This window comes from Lynx rufus, unplaced genomic scaffold, assembly GCF_022079265.1.
Source record: "Lynx rufus isolate CCGP_SWC_20201006 ecotype Redwood Valley unplaced genomic scaffold, mLynRuf1.p SCAF_17, whole genome shotgun sequence".
Taxonomy (NCBI): domain Eukaryota; kingdom Metazoa; phylum Chordata; class Mammalia; order Carnivora; family Felidae; genus Lynx; species Lynx rufus.
In genome coordinates this window covers 26,249,906-26,265,761 of record NW_025814831.1, presented here as the reverse complement: position 1 = coordinate 26,265,761, position 15,856 = coordinate 26,249,906, and the positions used below count along the sequence as shown (strand labels likewise).

At 41.6% G+C, this 15,856-nt stretch overlaps 1 protein-coding gene across 1 annotated transcript in view; it reads right to left on the bottom strand.

The window, feature by feature from the left end:
- Positions 1-15,856, bottom strand: part of VIPAS39 (VPS33B interacting protein, apical-basolateral polarity regulator, spe-39 homolog) — a 27,347-nt gene extending 11,491 nt beyond the window's left edge. Inside the window, exons 1-11 of the mRNA XM_047080294.1 lie at positions 15,773-15,856; positions 11,762-11,854; positions 10,561-10,663; positions 8,280-8,426; positions 7,408-7,446; positions 6,993-7,057; positions 5,985-6,041; positions 4,707-4,799; positions 4,037-4,070; positions 3,444-3,546; positions 1,864-1,891 (exon numbers count right to left, since the gene is read on the bottom strand). Coding sequence (XP_046936250.1) covers positions 1,864-1,891; positions 3,444-3,546; positions 4,037-4,070; positions 4,707-4,799; positions 5,985-6,041; positions 6,993-7,057; positions 7,408-7,446; positions 8,280-8,426; positions 10,561-10,663; positions 11,762-11,854 — 762 coding nt within the window. The 5' untranslated portion in view covers positions 15,773-15,856. The remainder of the gene's footprint in view (positions 1-1,863; positions 1,892-3,443; positions 3,547-4,036; positions 4,071-4,706; positions 4,800-5,984; positions 6,042-6,992; positions 7,058-7,407; positions 7,447-8,279; positions 8,427-10,560; positions 10,664-11,761; positions 11,855-15,772) is intronic.

The window sequence follows — 15,856 nt, the reverse complement described above, 5'->3', positions numbered from 1 at the left end:
GGCGCAGTCGGTTAAGCGTCCGACTTCAGCCAGGTCACGATCTCGCGGTCCGTGAGTTTGAGCCCCGCGTCAGGCTCTGGGCTGATGGCTCAGAGCCTGGAGCCTGTTTCCGATTCTGTGTCTCCCTCTCTCTCTGCCCCTCCCCCGTTCATGCTCTGTCTCTCTCTGTCCCAAAAATAAATAAATGTTGAAAAAAAAAAAATTAAAAAAAAAAAAAAAAAAGGACAGTATATCCTTTTAGGAACAAGTATATAAAAATGTAAATGATAACATAGAATAGAAATTATATCATAATCTAATCTTCATAAAATGTTTGGTATACAATCATTCCTAGTATTAAAGAAAGCAATCTTTGAGAGCTATGGTTTATTTTTATTGTTCAATTCCATTTGGCCTTAAGTCTTTCAGGAAAGTCCTACTTAGGTAAACTTCCCACTCTGTGAGGAGAAACTGAAAGGAGACTATCATCAGCTTTGTCAATTCTCAAGTTCATAAGGTTGGAAAACTCCAAATTTATATACAACAGCATGCATGTAAATCTGAATCTTCAATTCAAATATAATAGAGAATAGGAAGAAAATAAAGCTTTAGAAGAAAATGTGTTACCCAAACACATCTATTTTCACTAATCAAACTTCAAAACAACAAACTTTATAAGAATGCTGTATGAAGAAAATTCCCTACAGCTTCCAATCTGTGGAGATTAGGGGCGCTTCAGTGGCGCAGTCGGTTAAGCATTCGACTTCGGCTCACCTCATGATTTCATGGCTCGTGAGTTCGAGCCCCGTGTTGGGCTCTGTGCTGACACTCAGAGCCTGGAGACTGCTTCAGATTCTGTGTCTCCCTCTCTCTGCCCCTCCCCTGCTCACACACACACTCACTCTCTCTCTCTCTCTCTCTCTCAAAAAAAAAAAAAAAAATGAACATAAAAAAACACAACAAATCTATGGAGATTAAAAATGTAAACAAAAAGCTTTTCAAAATGATTGCTACAGACTGCCAATCACTTTCAGTAGATTAAGATAAAGGATTTTTGTGATTGTTCCATGCCTTGAATATTAAGTAAAAGTTCCTTTTACAAAATGTGACTGAAAAAATATTTTCCTCAATTTTATTCTGCTGTGTGAAGAAGGTTAGCAAGATTATTAAGCGTGCCAGCTGAATGTGAGCACTGATAACACCACAAACGTGTGGTGTAGTGACTGAAGGGACAATCCTGCCATGGATATGCTGAGGAATTCTTACCCCTGCACTACAATGACAAACTTTTAAAAGCATATCTCTACATTTTTAATAAAATAATGAAATTTTTGGTACAATTTCAGATTTATTCTGGTATTTCAGGAGTTTATTCTGTAATGGTGAAAATCTGCCAAAAATCAGTTTGCACACTTGGCCATTCAGCCCTCAGCCAAAATGTGTATTGGGTGCAGCCCGGCTTGACCTATCTTCCTTCTTGACCTATATCTGCTTTCTAATCCCTCTTAACTCTCCAACATTTTCTGGTATTAGAAGCCAAAACCCAAAAGCTCCTACAAACCAGGAACTGAAAACAACTAAGAACTAAAAAACAAATTACAAATTGACCAGGCCAGTTTTTTATTCATTTATTCAAAAAGTGTTTACTGACACGCCCAATCAAAAGAGCATATGAAAAGAAACAGAACATCATTTGGATTTAGTTTTCAGGCTTCCCAGTGCCTTTCTTTTCCGGATGCAATCAATACCAAAGGAAGGAAACTGTTAACTAGTCTGGGATCTCGGAGGCTGGGTTTTGGCTTAGATTTCTGGGATCTTGGAGGCTGGGTTTTGGCTTAGATTTCTGTTAAACAGGTCCCCAACTGAAACAAAGGCCACACTTACCGCAAGCTCTTCTGTTCTATCTAGGAACCTGGGAAGAAGCAGAAGGGAGCAGGGCATTTTTATCTATTGATGTGTGGCAGTATAACCTCACAAAAATAGGATGGCTGCTATTCAAACTCATTTGCCTCCATAAATGAAATAAGCCCTCCTCTTAAAATTTCTATGAGCAACCTCTTCAAAACACATGGTGGATCAGGTATGATTGTTCCCCTGATCGCTCTAGCTGAGAAAGAAGCAAGGACAAGAAGGCATTGCAGGACAGTAATAACTTTGTAATGTTAACAGGTCTGATAGGCTCAGAGCCTCCACAAAACCTTAGCCCACAGTAATCTTACAGGGTTTTTTGGAAAGATTAAAGCCCTCTTCTCTGTCAGAACAATCTTGGAAACAGATTTTCTATATTATTCTGTTGTTTTCACGTAGTGTAGAATGGGTTTTGTCTATCCCAAAGGTGGTAAGACCTTGGAGAACAAGGACATTGTCTTCTAATTCTTTCTTATTCTGAATGGACCACTGTAACTAACGTCACTGCTTTGGCCTAGAGGTGATGCCTAATAAAGCCTCGTTGATCGGGAGGGAGGGAGGGAGGGAGGGAGGGAGGGAAGGAAGGAAGGAAGGAAGGAAGGAAGGAAGGAAGGAAGAGAAGGAGGGAGGGAAGGAGGGAGAGAACAGCCTGCCTCAATGAACACGTCTTCTGCAAATTCCTGGCTAACATCTGTAATCTTGGCCCTGACTAGGTGATCTGCTTTTCCCACCATAGTCTTGGGGCAGCTCATCACTGTGCTGGAGTCACGAGATAATTGGAGTTACCATGGGCCACATTATCAGCCTAAACAAAGGTTCTAACCCCTTTCCTGACATTGAAGACAAGACATAATATACATTTTAAGCTAAGGGCAGGAAAGTCTCTACTGATTAGAATGAGATAGGGAAGGAAGGAAAACATGGTAGAAGATATTCTCCTGCCCCTGACCACCAGCACATATGCCTACCTCTTGCCTCTCTACCTATTAGAATCCTACCTAGTCTCAATTCCTAAACACCTCCATGAGGCTTTCCTTGGGTATCCTGACTAAAGATTGTTATTTTCTTCTTTTGCTCTTCCACCGTACTTCCCACTGGCATCATTGGGGACCAAGCAATAAAAGATACCTTTATTCTGAGTCTTTTATAACAAAATGCTTAAAAATATTAATACAGACTATGTATTAAGCTAAGTGCTTTTCCCACACTAACTCTTTTAATCTTCATAATAACCTGCCAGGTACAAATCATCATTTCCATTGTACAGGTTTGGAACTAATGCTTGGAAAGGTTGGGCAACTTGCTCAAGGTCACTCTATGAACTAAGTGGTGTTGCCAGTATTCAATGGAGGTATGTTTGACTCCAGGGCCTCCTTCTTAACCACCTGCTATACTGTCACTTTATCACAGGCTGAGGTGCATTATTAGTTATCCCATCACCGTTTCAGTATCTTATCTAATAACAAAAAAAGGACAATGTCTTTTCTCTTTGTATTCTCCAGCGTGCTTTGAATAAAGACTCAGTAAACTTCATAGACAAGATGATCAGTTCTTACCTGAAGAGGTCTAAAAGCAACTTTTGATCCCCTATTTCTTTAAGGAAGTGAATGAGATGTCTCAAAGCAACCTGTCGCACCTCCAGCTCTCGGAAGAGGATCTCTGGCAGGCAGGAAATAGTTAGGTGGGGAAATTAAAGCCTATTACTCAGGTGTGAAATTGGTCTCCCTCCTCATACATTCCAAATATCTCAGAGCCAATCACAAGCAAGGAACAGTTTTTTATGGTACCCATTCCTCTGGCTCAATCCACCATCAATGCACTCCATGGTCCAGGGCAACTCTTAGCCATTCAGTCAGCCTTCACCAACTCAACCAACAGGCACCTAGCATGGACTCTGAAGTCCTCAAATCAACACAGCCATCTGTCTGTCTAGCAAATAGGGACACTTTGAAGTTAATAGACTTATCACCCTACAGGATGAAAAACTGCCCTCAAGAGATGAGATGGATACTCTGAAGTCTTAGGCCATCCCAGCTATCTCAGAAACAGACCTGATGATGGTGAATTCTGATAAAAGCCACAATGACATTCTCCCTTCAAATGTAGCAGGTATCTTGTCGACTGAAGATTTCTCTCAACCCATGCTCACCTTTGCTCAGTGTCCTCTTCAGGAAGATCAGAACCTAGAGGAAAGGAGAACAAAGAATAAATTACTCTGTGTAACCTTTCAAACGCAAAGCCCTGCCCTGAGCTCCTGATGTCTAGAAATGATGTCAGCAACACATCAGGCATCTTGGCAGATGTCTAAGAGAAGTCCACCTGCCCATTCCCACACTGGCAAGAGACACCCCCTCTGAGAGACTGCTCTCATACGTCTTCTCTCTCAGATTACTTTTTAGAAGCCAACCTGCTACTTCCTGATTATAATCAAGAGTTCCACATACAATGCAAGTCCTGCCAGCCGAGCCTCAGAGCATGTATTACTGAGAATCCTACACTTTAAGAGGAATCGAGGGGGCGCTTGGGTGGCTCAGTTAAGCATCTGACTCTTGGTTTTAGTTCATGGTTTGTGAGTTCAAGTGCCGCATCAAGCTTTGTGCCCACAGCAAAGCCTGCTCGGGATTGTGTCTCTCCCCCTCTCTGCCCCTTCCATGCTCTTGTTCTCCCTTTCTCTCTCTTAAAATAAACAAATAAATAAGAGAAATCTAGGATCTTTACTAGACATTTAACCTAAAATGTTAAAGTCCTATTCTGAATGGACTCTGAGAAACTACTGAAAACAACAATTAAACAAACGACAAACAAAACCCACAACTTACTGCAGTAATGACATTTCCATCATGCATGCTTACTGCTTCCTCTAGGAGTTGTAGCTTGTCCTGTAAGGAGCGAAATCTTTCTAGTGAGCAGGCCTGGCAAAATAAGAACAGAATTAGCGTGCAAGAAAGTCCTGATGTCCTGATGAAGTCCTGCCAAAGTCAATGGGTAGAGAGATCACCTGTTCTCTTTTTAAGGAGGTATAACTTACATACAATAAAGTCTACCCTATTCAACTGTAATATTCAGTGAGTTTGACAAGTTCATATACTACCATAATCAAGATACAGAACAACTCCATCACCCCAAAAAGTTCCCTTGTCAGCTTTGATGTCAATTCCCCCCCCACCCAATCTCTAGCCCCTCGCAACCATTCACCTGTTTTTAATCACCAAAGTTTTCCCTTTTCTAGGATTTCAGAAACAGAACCATACAATATGTACTCTTTCACATTTGGCTTCTTTTACTCAATTTCACTTTTTTTGTTTGTTTGTTTGTTTGGTTTTTAGTAGGCTCCACACCCACATGACTTGAACTCATGACCCTGAGATCTAGAGACACATGCTCTACTGACTGAGCCAGCCAGGTGCCCTTCAAGATCACATTTCTGAGATGAATCAATACATTGTGGTGAGTACCACTAATTTATTCCTACTTACTGGTAAACAGTTTGCCATTGTATGGACATATCACCATTTATCCATTTATCTCCTGAAGGATATTTGGGTTATTTCCACTTTGGGGGCTATTATAAATGAAGCTGTTACAAAAATTTGTGTATAAGTCTTTGAACATAAGTTTTCATTCCTCGTGGATTGTAAATATCTAGCAATGAAGTTAAGTGTATGTTTAACTTCATAAGAAGGTGCCAGACTATTTTCCAGAGTAGTTTTAACATTTTCCCTTCTTGCTCTCAGTGTACCAGAGTTCTGGCTCCTCCACAGCGTCCCAATGCTTGGTATGATCAATACTTTTAAGTTTAGCCATTCTAGTGGCTATACAGTGGTATTTCACAGTTTTAATTCACATTTTCTTGATAACTGTTAATGTGAAAGAACTTTTCAAGTGCTCTTTGGCTATTCACGTATCTTTTTTTGACGTAACTGGTTACATCTTGCACCAAGTTTTTTACTGAGTTGTTTATCTTCTTATTGAAGATAATCATTGTTCTTTATATATTCTTGATAAAAAAAATCCTTTATAACATATGTATTTTGAAAATGTTTTCTCCCAGCCATGGTGCTCTTTTCCCACAAGAATTCTCTCTCCAGTGGCCTTACCTTGCCCTTCCGAAGGCGTCGCACTGTGTCACTGGGGCTCCAGTCATTGCTATAATCCTAGAATATTAGCAACACACGAATCTCAAGAAGTTAAGGGATCAGCATTATCAGTGTGCCAGCTCCTCACTTAAAACTCTTATCTTTATGGGGCGCCTGGGTGGCGCAGTCGGTTGAGCGTCCGACTTCAGCCAGGTCACGATCTCGCGGTCCGGGAGTTCGAGCCCCGCGTCAGGCTCTGGGCTGATGGCTCAGAGCCTGGAGCCTGTTTCCGATTCTGTGTCTCCCTCTCTCTCTGCCCCTCCCCCGTTCATGCTCTGTCTCTCTCTGTCTTAAAAATAAATAAACGTTGGAAAAAAAAAATTAAAAAAAAAAAAAAACTCTTATCTTTATTCCCTAATGGGGAAATATTTTGTGGGAGGGAATGAAAAAAAATGAAGAACAAGAATGGTCTTGTTCTGAGCGTCTGAAGAAATTACAACAGGGACAATACAGGCAAGAAGAGATGGATCAAAAAGGGAAAGAACCAACTGACAAAACTGACATCAGGACGTCACCCCTTAGATACAATTAGTCACATTTTGGGATTCTAACTGACGGTTATGCAGACAGAAGGAAAAGAAGGAGACATGTTTCTCTTCTGGATCTTATGATATACTTCCTTCCTTATGAATCAATTTACTTTGTTATGTGCTTCTTGGGAATATGAGCTCCACAAAGCTTCCAGACCACAGCGATGATCAAAAGTTTCAAAATACAGCCTTCAAAAGGCAGTATAATGGGTAAGGGAAGTGCGCTAGGACAGAATCAGAAAATAAACGGAGTCCCAGTTCCACCATTTAATAGCTGTGAGACTCAAGGCAAGCCCTGATATTTAGAAATCCAGTTTTCTTCTCTACATAAAAGTTAAGGTATTAGCTGGTCAAAAAGTTAGGAAGATCAAGCAAGATAACGTATGTCAAAGCACTCTGCACTGTGTGAAGTGTCACACCAGTGCAAGATATAACTCACCCTGTACTCCCCCTTAGGTCTGCCCAGCTCTGGAGCATAGCTTTTGGCAGGTGTGTCCGACAGAGCTGGAAAAAATAGGCAGCTGATTCAGAAAGACACCATCTTCATGTCACTCCTCTCCTCTACTGCTTCCTTCTCACATGCATTTTGTTGACTCGTGAAGTCCCAAGGCATCTTTATGGCCCAAAGTAGATCTCAGCTCCTCCCCAGAAACAGCACCCCTAGAAGTCACCCCTTACCCCTATAGCCAGAATGATCTTGACCTCCTTACTCAAAATCAGAAAATTTCTCTAATAATGGTGGTAGACTCAGAAAACATTTCATCTAATTACCACCTATCTCCATGACCCTGCAGAGTGTACCCCATATCAGTAACTTCTCCCATAGTACTCCAGAGCAGAGGGTCAATGCTTACCATCCGAAAGAGACTGGAAACTTCCAGGTCTAGTTCTCCCTGGAAGTAAAGAACATGTAAGGGGAGAGGTCAATAGTTCCAGTCAGAAGCATTTCACTTGGTTAAGGATGCAGTATGTATAGAACCTTTTTTATGCAATGTGGGAACTCAAGGCTTAAAACAAACCTCCATTCAACTTCAGAAATTTGAGGTGCCATGAAAAACAAAGTCAGGGAAAAAAAATTTTTTTACTTGTGGTAAAATATACATTACATAAACGTTTTTTACCATTCTTAAATGTAGTTTGGTGGCACTGAGTACATTCACACTGTACAACCATCACCACTATCCATCTCTAGGATTTTCTCATCATCCCAAACTAAGACTCTGTACCCATTAAACAATAACTCCCCATTTCTCCTAACCTCCAGTCCCGGTCACCACTATTTTACTGTCTTTATGAATCTAAATATTGTAGGTATCTTATAGAAATGGAATCATACAATATTTGTCCTTGTATGTCTGGCTTACTTTTTTAAGGAACTGCCATACTGTCTTCCGCAGTGGCTACGCCATTTTATATCCCCACCAGTAGTAAACAAGGGTTCCCTACAGCAATGCACAGGGGTAGGCAGGAATCCTGACCTAGGTAAATTTCTTCAGCACCTGCCACAGAACTAATGTCAGTTTTGTTCATCATGTTCCTGCCAAATCCCTCTGAATGTCTCTCTTCTCTGACTTCTAATCCCTAACTGCCAGTTCCAAAGATAATTCTTTATCCTTCAATAATCTTTTTCTTCCAGAGTAAATGAAAATTATAAACTGAGTGCTTTTTTTTTTTTTTTTGGAAAGAGAAAAGGAGGGCCCCCCTACCCCTTTAACAATCTCTTTACCTCTAAAAAAGCTGCTCAGGGAGTAGGTAGAAGTAGGTTTGGGTAATTGTGCATAGGAGGAGAAGCTGTTTCGGCTCTTGAGCTGTTCACGCCCTTCCTGGTTTGACCCACTGTTACCAGCAGTCTCTTTGATGGACCATGAGATACCTGTGAGATAGAACTAAATCAGTGATTCTCATACAAAATAATCCTTGATATACAGCATTCTGATAAATACTAAAAGTTTTTCACCAGAGGCCCCGGTCTGTTATTGACATGGACTTAAAAAATTGAAGTAGAGAGAAAAAATAAATTCAAATCGACTCATCAACAGAAAAAGGAGCAAAGGAAATTAACAAATGGATCACAGAAAAGGAAATTCAAGTGGCTATTAAACATACGAAAAGATGCTCAACCTTACTTTTAATAAAAGAATTACACAAAGTAAAAGTGCACTGACATACCATTGGCCCCTGTAAAACTGGCAAAGATCTAGAGTTCAATAATACCCTGTGTTGGCAAAGCTGTGGGGAAACAGGAACACTCAAACATCGCTGATGGGGGCAGACTGGTACAGTCCCTGTGGAGAACAATTTGGCAATATCTAACCCATACAGATACAAATACCCTCTGCCAGTGATTCCACTCAAGAATTGATCTTTCGGGGCGCCTGGGTGGCTTGGTCGGTTAAGCATCCGACTTCGGCTCAGGTCATGATCTCACGGTCCGTGAGTTCGAGCCCCACGTCGGGCTCTGTGCTGACCGCTCAGAGCCTGGAGCCTGTTTCGGATTCTGTGTCTCCCTCTCTCTCTGCCCCTCCCCTGTTCATTCTCTGTCTCTCTCTGTCTCAAAAATAAATAAACGTTAAAAAAAAGAATTGATCTTTCATATACTCATATATGGGCAGAAAACAAGGTTATTGATAGCAGTATAAACAAAAGATTGGAAACAATCTAAAGTTCATCAAAAGTGGACTGTTTAAACAAATTATGGTAAACCCATACAACATAATCGATGCTGTTGTTTTAAAAGAGAGAATGAGAGTGGGGCGCCTGGGTGGCTCAGTCGGTTAAGTGTCCGACTTCAGCTCAGGTCATGATCTCACAGCTCATGAGTTCGAGCTCCACATCGGGCTCTGTACTGACAGCCTGGAGCCTGTTTCAGATTCGTCTCCCTCTCTCTCTGCCCCTCCCCTGCTTGTGCTCTGCTTCTCTCTCTCTGAAAAATAAAATAAAATAATTTTAAAAAATAAATAGAGAATGAGAAACTTCTTTACGTACTGATATGGAAAGATCTCCAAACTATATTGTCAATTGAAAAGAGCAGGGTATAAAGCATGCTACCACTGGTGTAAAAGAGGGGATAAGAATATACATATTCCTATATGCATTTCCAAATGTAAAAAGAATCTTTAGTTGAACATACAGGAAGCAAACCACAGCAGTGTTTTGGGATAGCAGGGACTGAGAACAGTAAATGCACGATAGTGTTGGAGGGAAACTTTTCATTGCTTGCCTAAAATACTATATTTTTAAAGTGTGATGATATTCCTACATTAAAAAAATTTTAACATTCTCAAAAATCAGATGGACTCTGCAAAAGCGTTAAGTGGTATTATGTAACAGCTAGACGATGAGACTTGGTGGCTAAGGAAGTCAGTCCTGCCAGCCAGTTAGGAGCAATTAAGCCAATAGTCCCAAATATGACTGCATATTGGAAGCACTTACAGTACCTATCATAAATTAAGACCCTCACCCCCGAGACCTACTGAATCAAAGTCTCTGGAGTGAAGCCTAGGAATTTAATTTTAACAAGCACCACAAGTGAGTCTGAAATACCCAGCCAAGCATTAACCCTAAGACAGCAGACTAGACAGCCACATGGGAACTACTGTTATTTCCTCAAGTATCTTCTGAGGTTAAATTTCCAAATGTATGCTCATCTGAAAATAGTCTACCCTAGGGGCGCCTGAGTGGCGCAGTCGGTTAAGCGTCCGACTTCAGCCAGGTCACGATCTCGCAGTCCGTGGGTTCGAGCCCCGCGTCAGGCTCTGGGCTGATGGCTCAGAGCCTGGAGCCTGTTTCCGATTCTGTGTCTCCCTCTCTCTCTGCCCCTCCCCCGTTCATGATCTGTCTCTCTCTGTCCCAAAAATAAAATAAACGTTGGAAAAAAAAAAAAAAAAAGAAAATAGTCTACCCTCATTCCCCTTCCTGACAAAACACTGAGAAGACAAGCAAATGGAGCCCTCATTAGTGACAAGAACCCTGAATATCAATCCCCTCCTATAGCCTCTTCTACTTACTTCCCACTGGCTCCCCACTCCAGCTGACTCTCTCCAGGTCATCGTCATCATCATCATCCACGAAGTCTCGAAGACTATTTACTGCTCTCTTGGATTCCTTTAACTGCGGAGGGACATAAGGCAGGGCACTCAGGTAAGCAGTATTTCCCACCTATCTCTTTGACAATCAAGGTGGCTGAGCAATTGACACTTAAAGATGGCAAACACTTTCACCCTTTGCAATCTAGCCTGCCAGATACTTGCCAAGAAAACAAATTGTTCTTTAGCCAACACTGCAGTCCAGTGGCAAGAGTTAAAAGGAATCAAAGCTGCTTTTAGGTTCTAATAATAGGGGCACCTGGGCGGCTCAGTCAGTTGACTCTTGATTTCAGCATAGGTCATGATCTCACAGTTCATGGGATCCAGCCCCATATCAGGCTTTGCACTGACAATGTGGAGTTTGCTTGGGATTCTCTCTCTCCTTCTTTCTGCCTTGCCCTAGAGTGCATGCGTATGCTCTCTCAACCTCTCTCTCTCAAAATAAATAAATAAACTTAAAAAACAAACAAACAAACAACTCTTGAGGCGCCTGGGTGGCTCAGTTGGTTGAGCATCCGACTTCAGTCAGGTCACGATCTCACGGTTCATGGGTTCGAGCCCTGCATTGGGCTTGCTGCTGTCAATGTGAAGCCTGCTTCAGATCTATCTGCCTCTTTGTCTGCCCCCGCTCCCCTCAAAAATAAGTAAAACATTAAAAAAAAAAAAAACCTCTTAAAAAAAAAAAAAAGTGCTAATCATATTCCTGGCAATGACTTACTGTGTAAACCTGAGTGAGTTTGTCCATCTCTCCAAAATAAATGTTTCCCCATTTGTAAAATAGATGCAATAAAGACAACTTCCAATCCAATTCATTGTTCAAAAATAACAATTACATCATATGATAAAAGACTTGGGGTTCTGAGGGAAAAAAAAAAAAACTGAAAGGAATAAGTTACCTTAAGAACAAAAGTAAGAAGGGTGGAGAGTTGATTTTTACAATCTTTCTGGCTTTGTTTTAAAACCTCTTTTCTATGAAGATTTTTCTAAAGGTCTGACCCCAAACACTTCTGAGCTTAATGGAGACACAGTCAAAAGCTAGCTTACCAAGGACACAAGGGGAAGGAATTTTAGAGTGGCACTGTGGAAGAGGTGTGACCTGCAGCAATTGCTCAAGAAAACCCACCTGTGACAGTTCATCATCTTCATCATCAAAGGTGAAAGCCTTGAACTTGGAGCTATTCCAATACTCCTCCTCATCACCTTTTGTCCGATTCATCTGGAGTAAGAGTAAGACAGATACATGTCATTTCCTGGATCACTTCCCACAGAGCTCCAAAAACTTTAATTTCCTTCACTACAAACTCTCCCTCCCACCCCACACCCCAGTAATTTGGGGACATTTCAAAGAATTAGATAGAGCAAATATTGAATCTGCCACATAAAATCAGATCCTTGCATCTCCAACTGATCAAATCATACTTTTGATCCTCAAATTACCCACGAGTACTCTTCATTCCTAGACTACCTACTTTGTTCAAGGCACTCTCTCAGGAGCTGTGAGGGATATGTAAAAAATGCAAGACAGGGGCACCTGGGTGGCTCAGTAAGTTAAGCGGCCAACTTCAGCTCAGGTCATGATCTCGTGGTACGCGAGTTCAAGCCCCGTGTTGGGCTCTGTGCTGACAGCTCAGAGCCTGGAGCCTGCTTCGGATTCTGTGTCTCCCTCTCTCTCTGCCCCCCTCCCACTCACACTCTGTCTCTCTCTGTTTCTGTCTCTCTCTCAAAAATAAACATTAAAAAAAAAAAGTACAAGACACAGCCCCTCTTCTGAAGCACCTACAAGAAAGCTGGGGTATTCAGCATAGATATGTATAAAGGTAACAGCACAAGACAGGCAAGTGTTATAAGAATGCATCCCAAATTTTGCTGAATACACAAGATCAAAGTATCAACAAAACCAGGGCACCTGGGTGGCTCAGTTGGTTAACCATCCAACTTCGGCTCAGGTCATGATCTCACAGTTCATGAATTCAAGCCCCACATCAGGCTCTGCACTGACAGTGAGGAGCCTGCTTGGATTCTCTGTCTCCCTCTCTCTCTGCTCCTCCCCTGCTCACACTCTCCCCCCTCTCTCAAAAATAAATATTTAAAAAATTAAATTGAAGAAAAAGCATCAACAAAACAGATAAAAATTGCATTCATGTATTCAACATTTATCTAATACTGAGTGCCATCTTTGAGGCACTATTCCAGGCTCTGGGAATACCACAGTGAATAAAAACGGCTCTTGTTCTCATACATGCTTGCTAAATGTCAGAAGAAAGAAAGCAAAGATTAAATGAAGTAGAATTATCCTGCCTGTATCTTCAAATTATGATTAATTTACGAATAAGTATTGGCCAAATTCTGGGAACTGAGAGCATGGCCAAGAAAAGAAAATATATGTATAAAGAATCAGTCAAAATACCACAAGTCCCTCCCATCACTATTCTAAAATTAGATTTCACTCTGAAAAAAATTATCAATGCCAACTGGACAGAGTGAAAACCGATTTAAACTAAGAAACAGTGGGGTGCCTGGGTGGCTAAGTCGGTTAAGGGTCCGACTCTTGATTTCAGCCTGGGTCAGGATCTCACAGTTTCTGGGATTGAATCCCATGTCGGGCTCAGCACTAACAGCAAGGAGCCAGATTAGGATTCTCTCTCTCCTCTCTGCCCTTCCAGCCTGCTCACACATGCTCTCTCAAAATAAATAAATATTAAAAAACAAAAAACACTAGGACGGAGTAACCAAAACTCCCAAAGCAACAAAAAGAACTCCAAAGGCTACACAGGGTTAAATTCTAAAGAATTCATTTGCTTTTCCTTTTCTCTCAATGGTACCTTTCACAACAGAAGCTTGACATACACTCATCACGGCAGCCCTGTTGAAGCTTCTGATGGCCCTTAACATACTCTACAGATATTCCTTAACTTACAATGAGGTTAACATCCTGATAAACCAAGCATAAGAAAATATCGTGAGTGGAAAACACTGAACATCATGGCTTAGCCTAGCCTACCTTCAATGTGCTTAGAACACTTATATTAGCCTGCAGTTGGGCAAGATCACTTAACGCAAGGCCTATTTTATAATGAAGTGTTGAATATCTCATGTAATTTATTGACTACTGTACTGAAAGTGAAAAAACAGAATGGCTGTGTGGGTGCAGAATAGTTTAAATGTACCAGTTGTTCACTCTTGTGATGTGGCTGACTGGGTGCCGTAGCTCACTGTCACTGCCAAGCATCACAACAGTGCAGTGCTGTATATTGCCAGCCCGGGAAAAGATCCATATTCAAAACTCACCCTACGGCTTCTCCTGGATGTGCATCACTTTTGCACCATCATAAAGCTGAAAAATCGTAAGTCAAACCACTATAAGCCAGGAAATCATGTGTACTCTCACTTCCTGACTCTTGTGTTTTCAGAGGATATAGGGATTGCAAAGGTATGGTGGGAATTTTCTAATGTCTGATCCCTTCCCATGGCAGACATCACTAATCAATTTCTACTGAACCCAGATGTAACTTAAAAATCCTTTTGTATATTTAAAGCCAAATAAACAAGTAGACAGATGCAATGAAATCATCCTTCATGGTGGTACAAGCACAGACTTTATAGTAGGCAGCTTTGAATTCAAATCTTGGTCTCCCAATTCTGAGGAAACTGGGTAAATAATTTTACTTCTAAACCTTGGAGAAAATGATATCCTACCTCACAAGATTGCAGTGAAGAAGAAATAGGACTCAGGGAACACCTAGCAGAAAGTAAATACTAAGGATCAGTTCTTTTTAGTGTAGGATATTTTACTGACACCTTTCCATCTTAGTTTCCTCATCTGTAAAATGGGCATAACAATAGACCCCTTACCTTATAAAATTGTTGTGAAGCTTAAACTAGATCATACATGTGGAGCACCTAGTGTCTGATACAAAATTAATGCTCAGTATTAATTTTTATTAGTAAAGCATCATGGTAGCTTAGAAAAAGCTAGACAGAAAATACTTTCAAGCAATCCTAAAGACTAAAAAAATTAATCTGACACAAAAATGCTGAAAGTGGCTATCACCAACACTGAAGACGTACATAGAGCATGTAAATGTCCCTGGCACAGATTGCCAACTTAATAGAGCACTCTCATCCTCACAACAGCTCTGTAAGGTAGGTCTGGCAGATTCCATCTCTATTTCACTGATGAGGAAGATGAGGCACAAAAGAATAAGGTACCAAAACCACTTTGCTAATTGCTCCTATAATCTAGGTTTTCTAGCTCCTGGATCACTTCCACTCTGACATGCATGGTCCTTCTGTTTTACTCTAGGGAAAACCAGGGCAGTAAATAAATATCTGGAAATATCTACAGATAAGCATAGAATGTGTCTAACACACCCGATAATCCACCAGAGAATTTCTGGAATCGTTTTTAACCATGCAACCGCAGGAGATACTTGCCACCAATTTGTACTTCTAGCCAAATCAGAACGTAAATTTACTTGCCAAGTAAAGAGATAATGATAAAGATTTAATGGCTCTACAAGTTGCAGCAACCAGGTACAATTTTAAGAGTGACTGGAAAAAGTGCTTCAACATGATTTCAAATACAGCAGAGGCTTGTCCCTATCGTCACCTGTACTGAGAGCCCACAAGACAGGGAAGCAAATCCGAGGTACAGGACAAAGGAAGGACAACAGGCAGGCATCAGAAAAAAAAAAAAAAATCCACAACCAACACGCTCCCAGCCTCAGGACACTTCAGAAACCAGCTACCGAGAAGTTACACTCAGATTCAATTATCTTCTGAGCCAGGCTTCCACATGTGAGGCTATTAACGGAGACCGGGGAATGTGGGTTAACCTAGGAAGACTCTACAGGCGAAAAGTCGAGGAAGCCATGGACCTACTGCAGTCGCCAGAGTCCGGCGGATCGCTGGCAGAGTAAATGCTCTTTCAAAATCAAATGTCGAGGCTCACTCACAGCCCCAACCTCGAGTGCACTCGGGCTCGTAGCGTACTCGGTCGCTCCGACTGGAGGAGTCGGGCCCGGGGGGGGGGGGGGGGTCTAGGGACACCTCAGAGAGTAAAAGGAAAGGATATGTCTGCGGCGTGGCCGGACTCAACCGGACACGCGGCCCAAACGTATTAGGACACCCTCACCTCTTCCACACCGAGCCCACCCTTTCAGGGCAGCGTCAGACTCTTCCGCCGCTGGACCACCCTTTCTAGTCAGGCTAAGCTGCA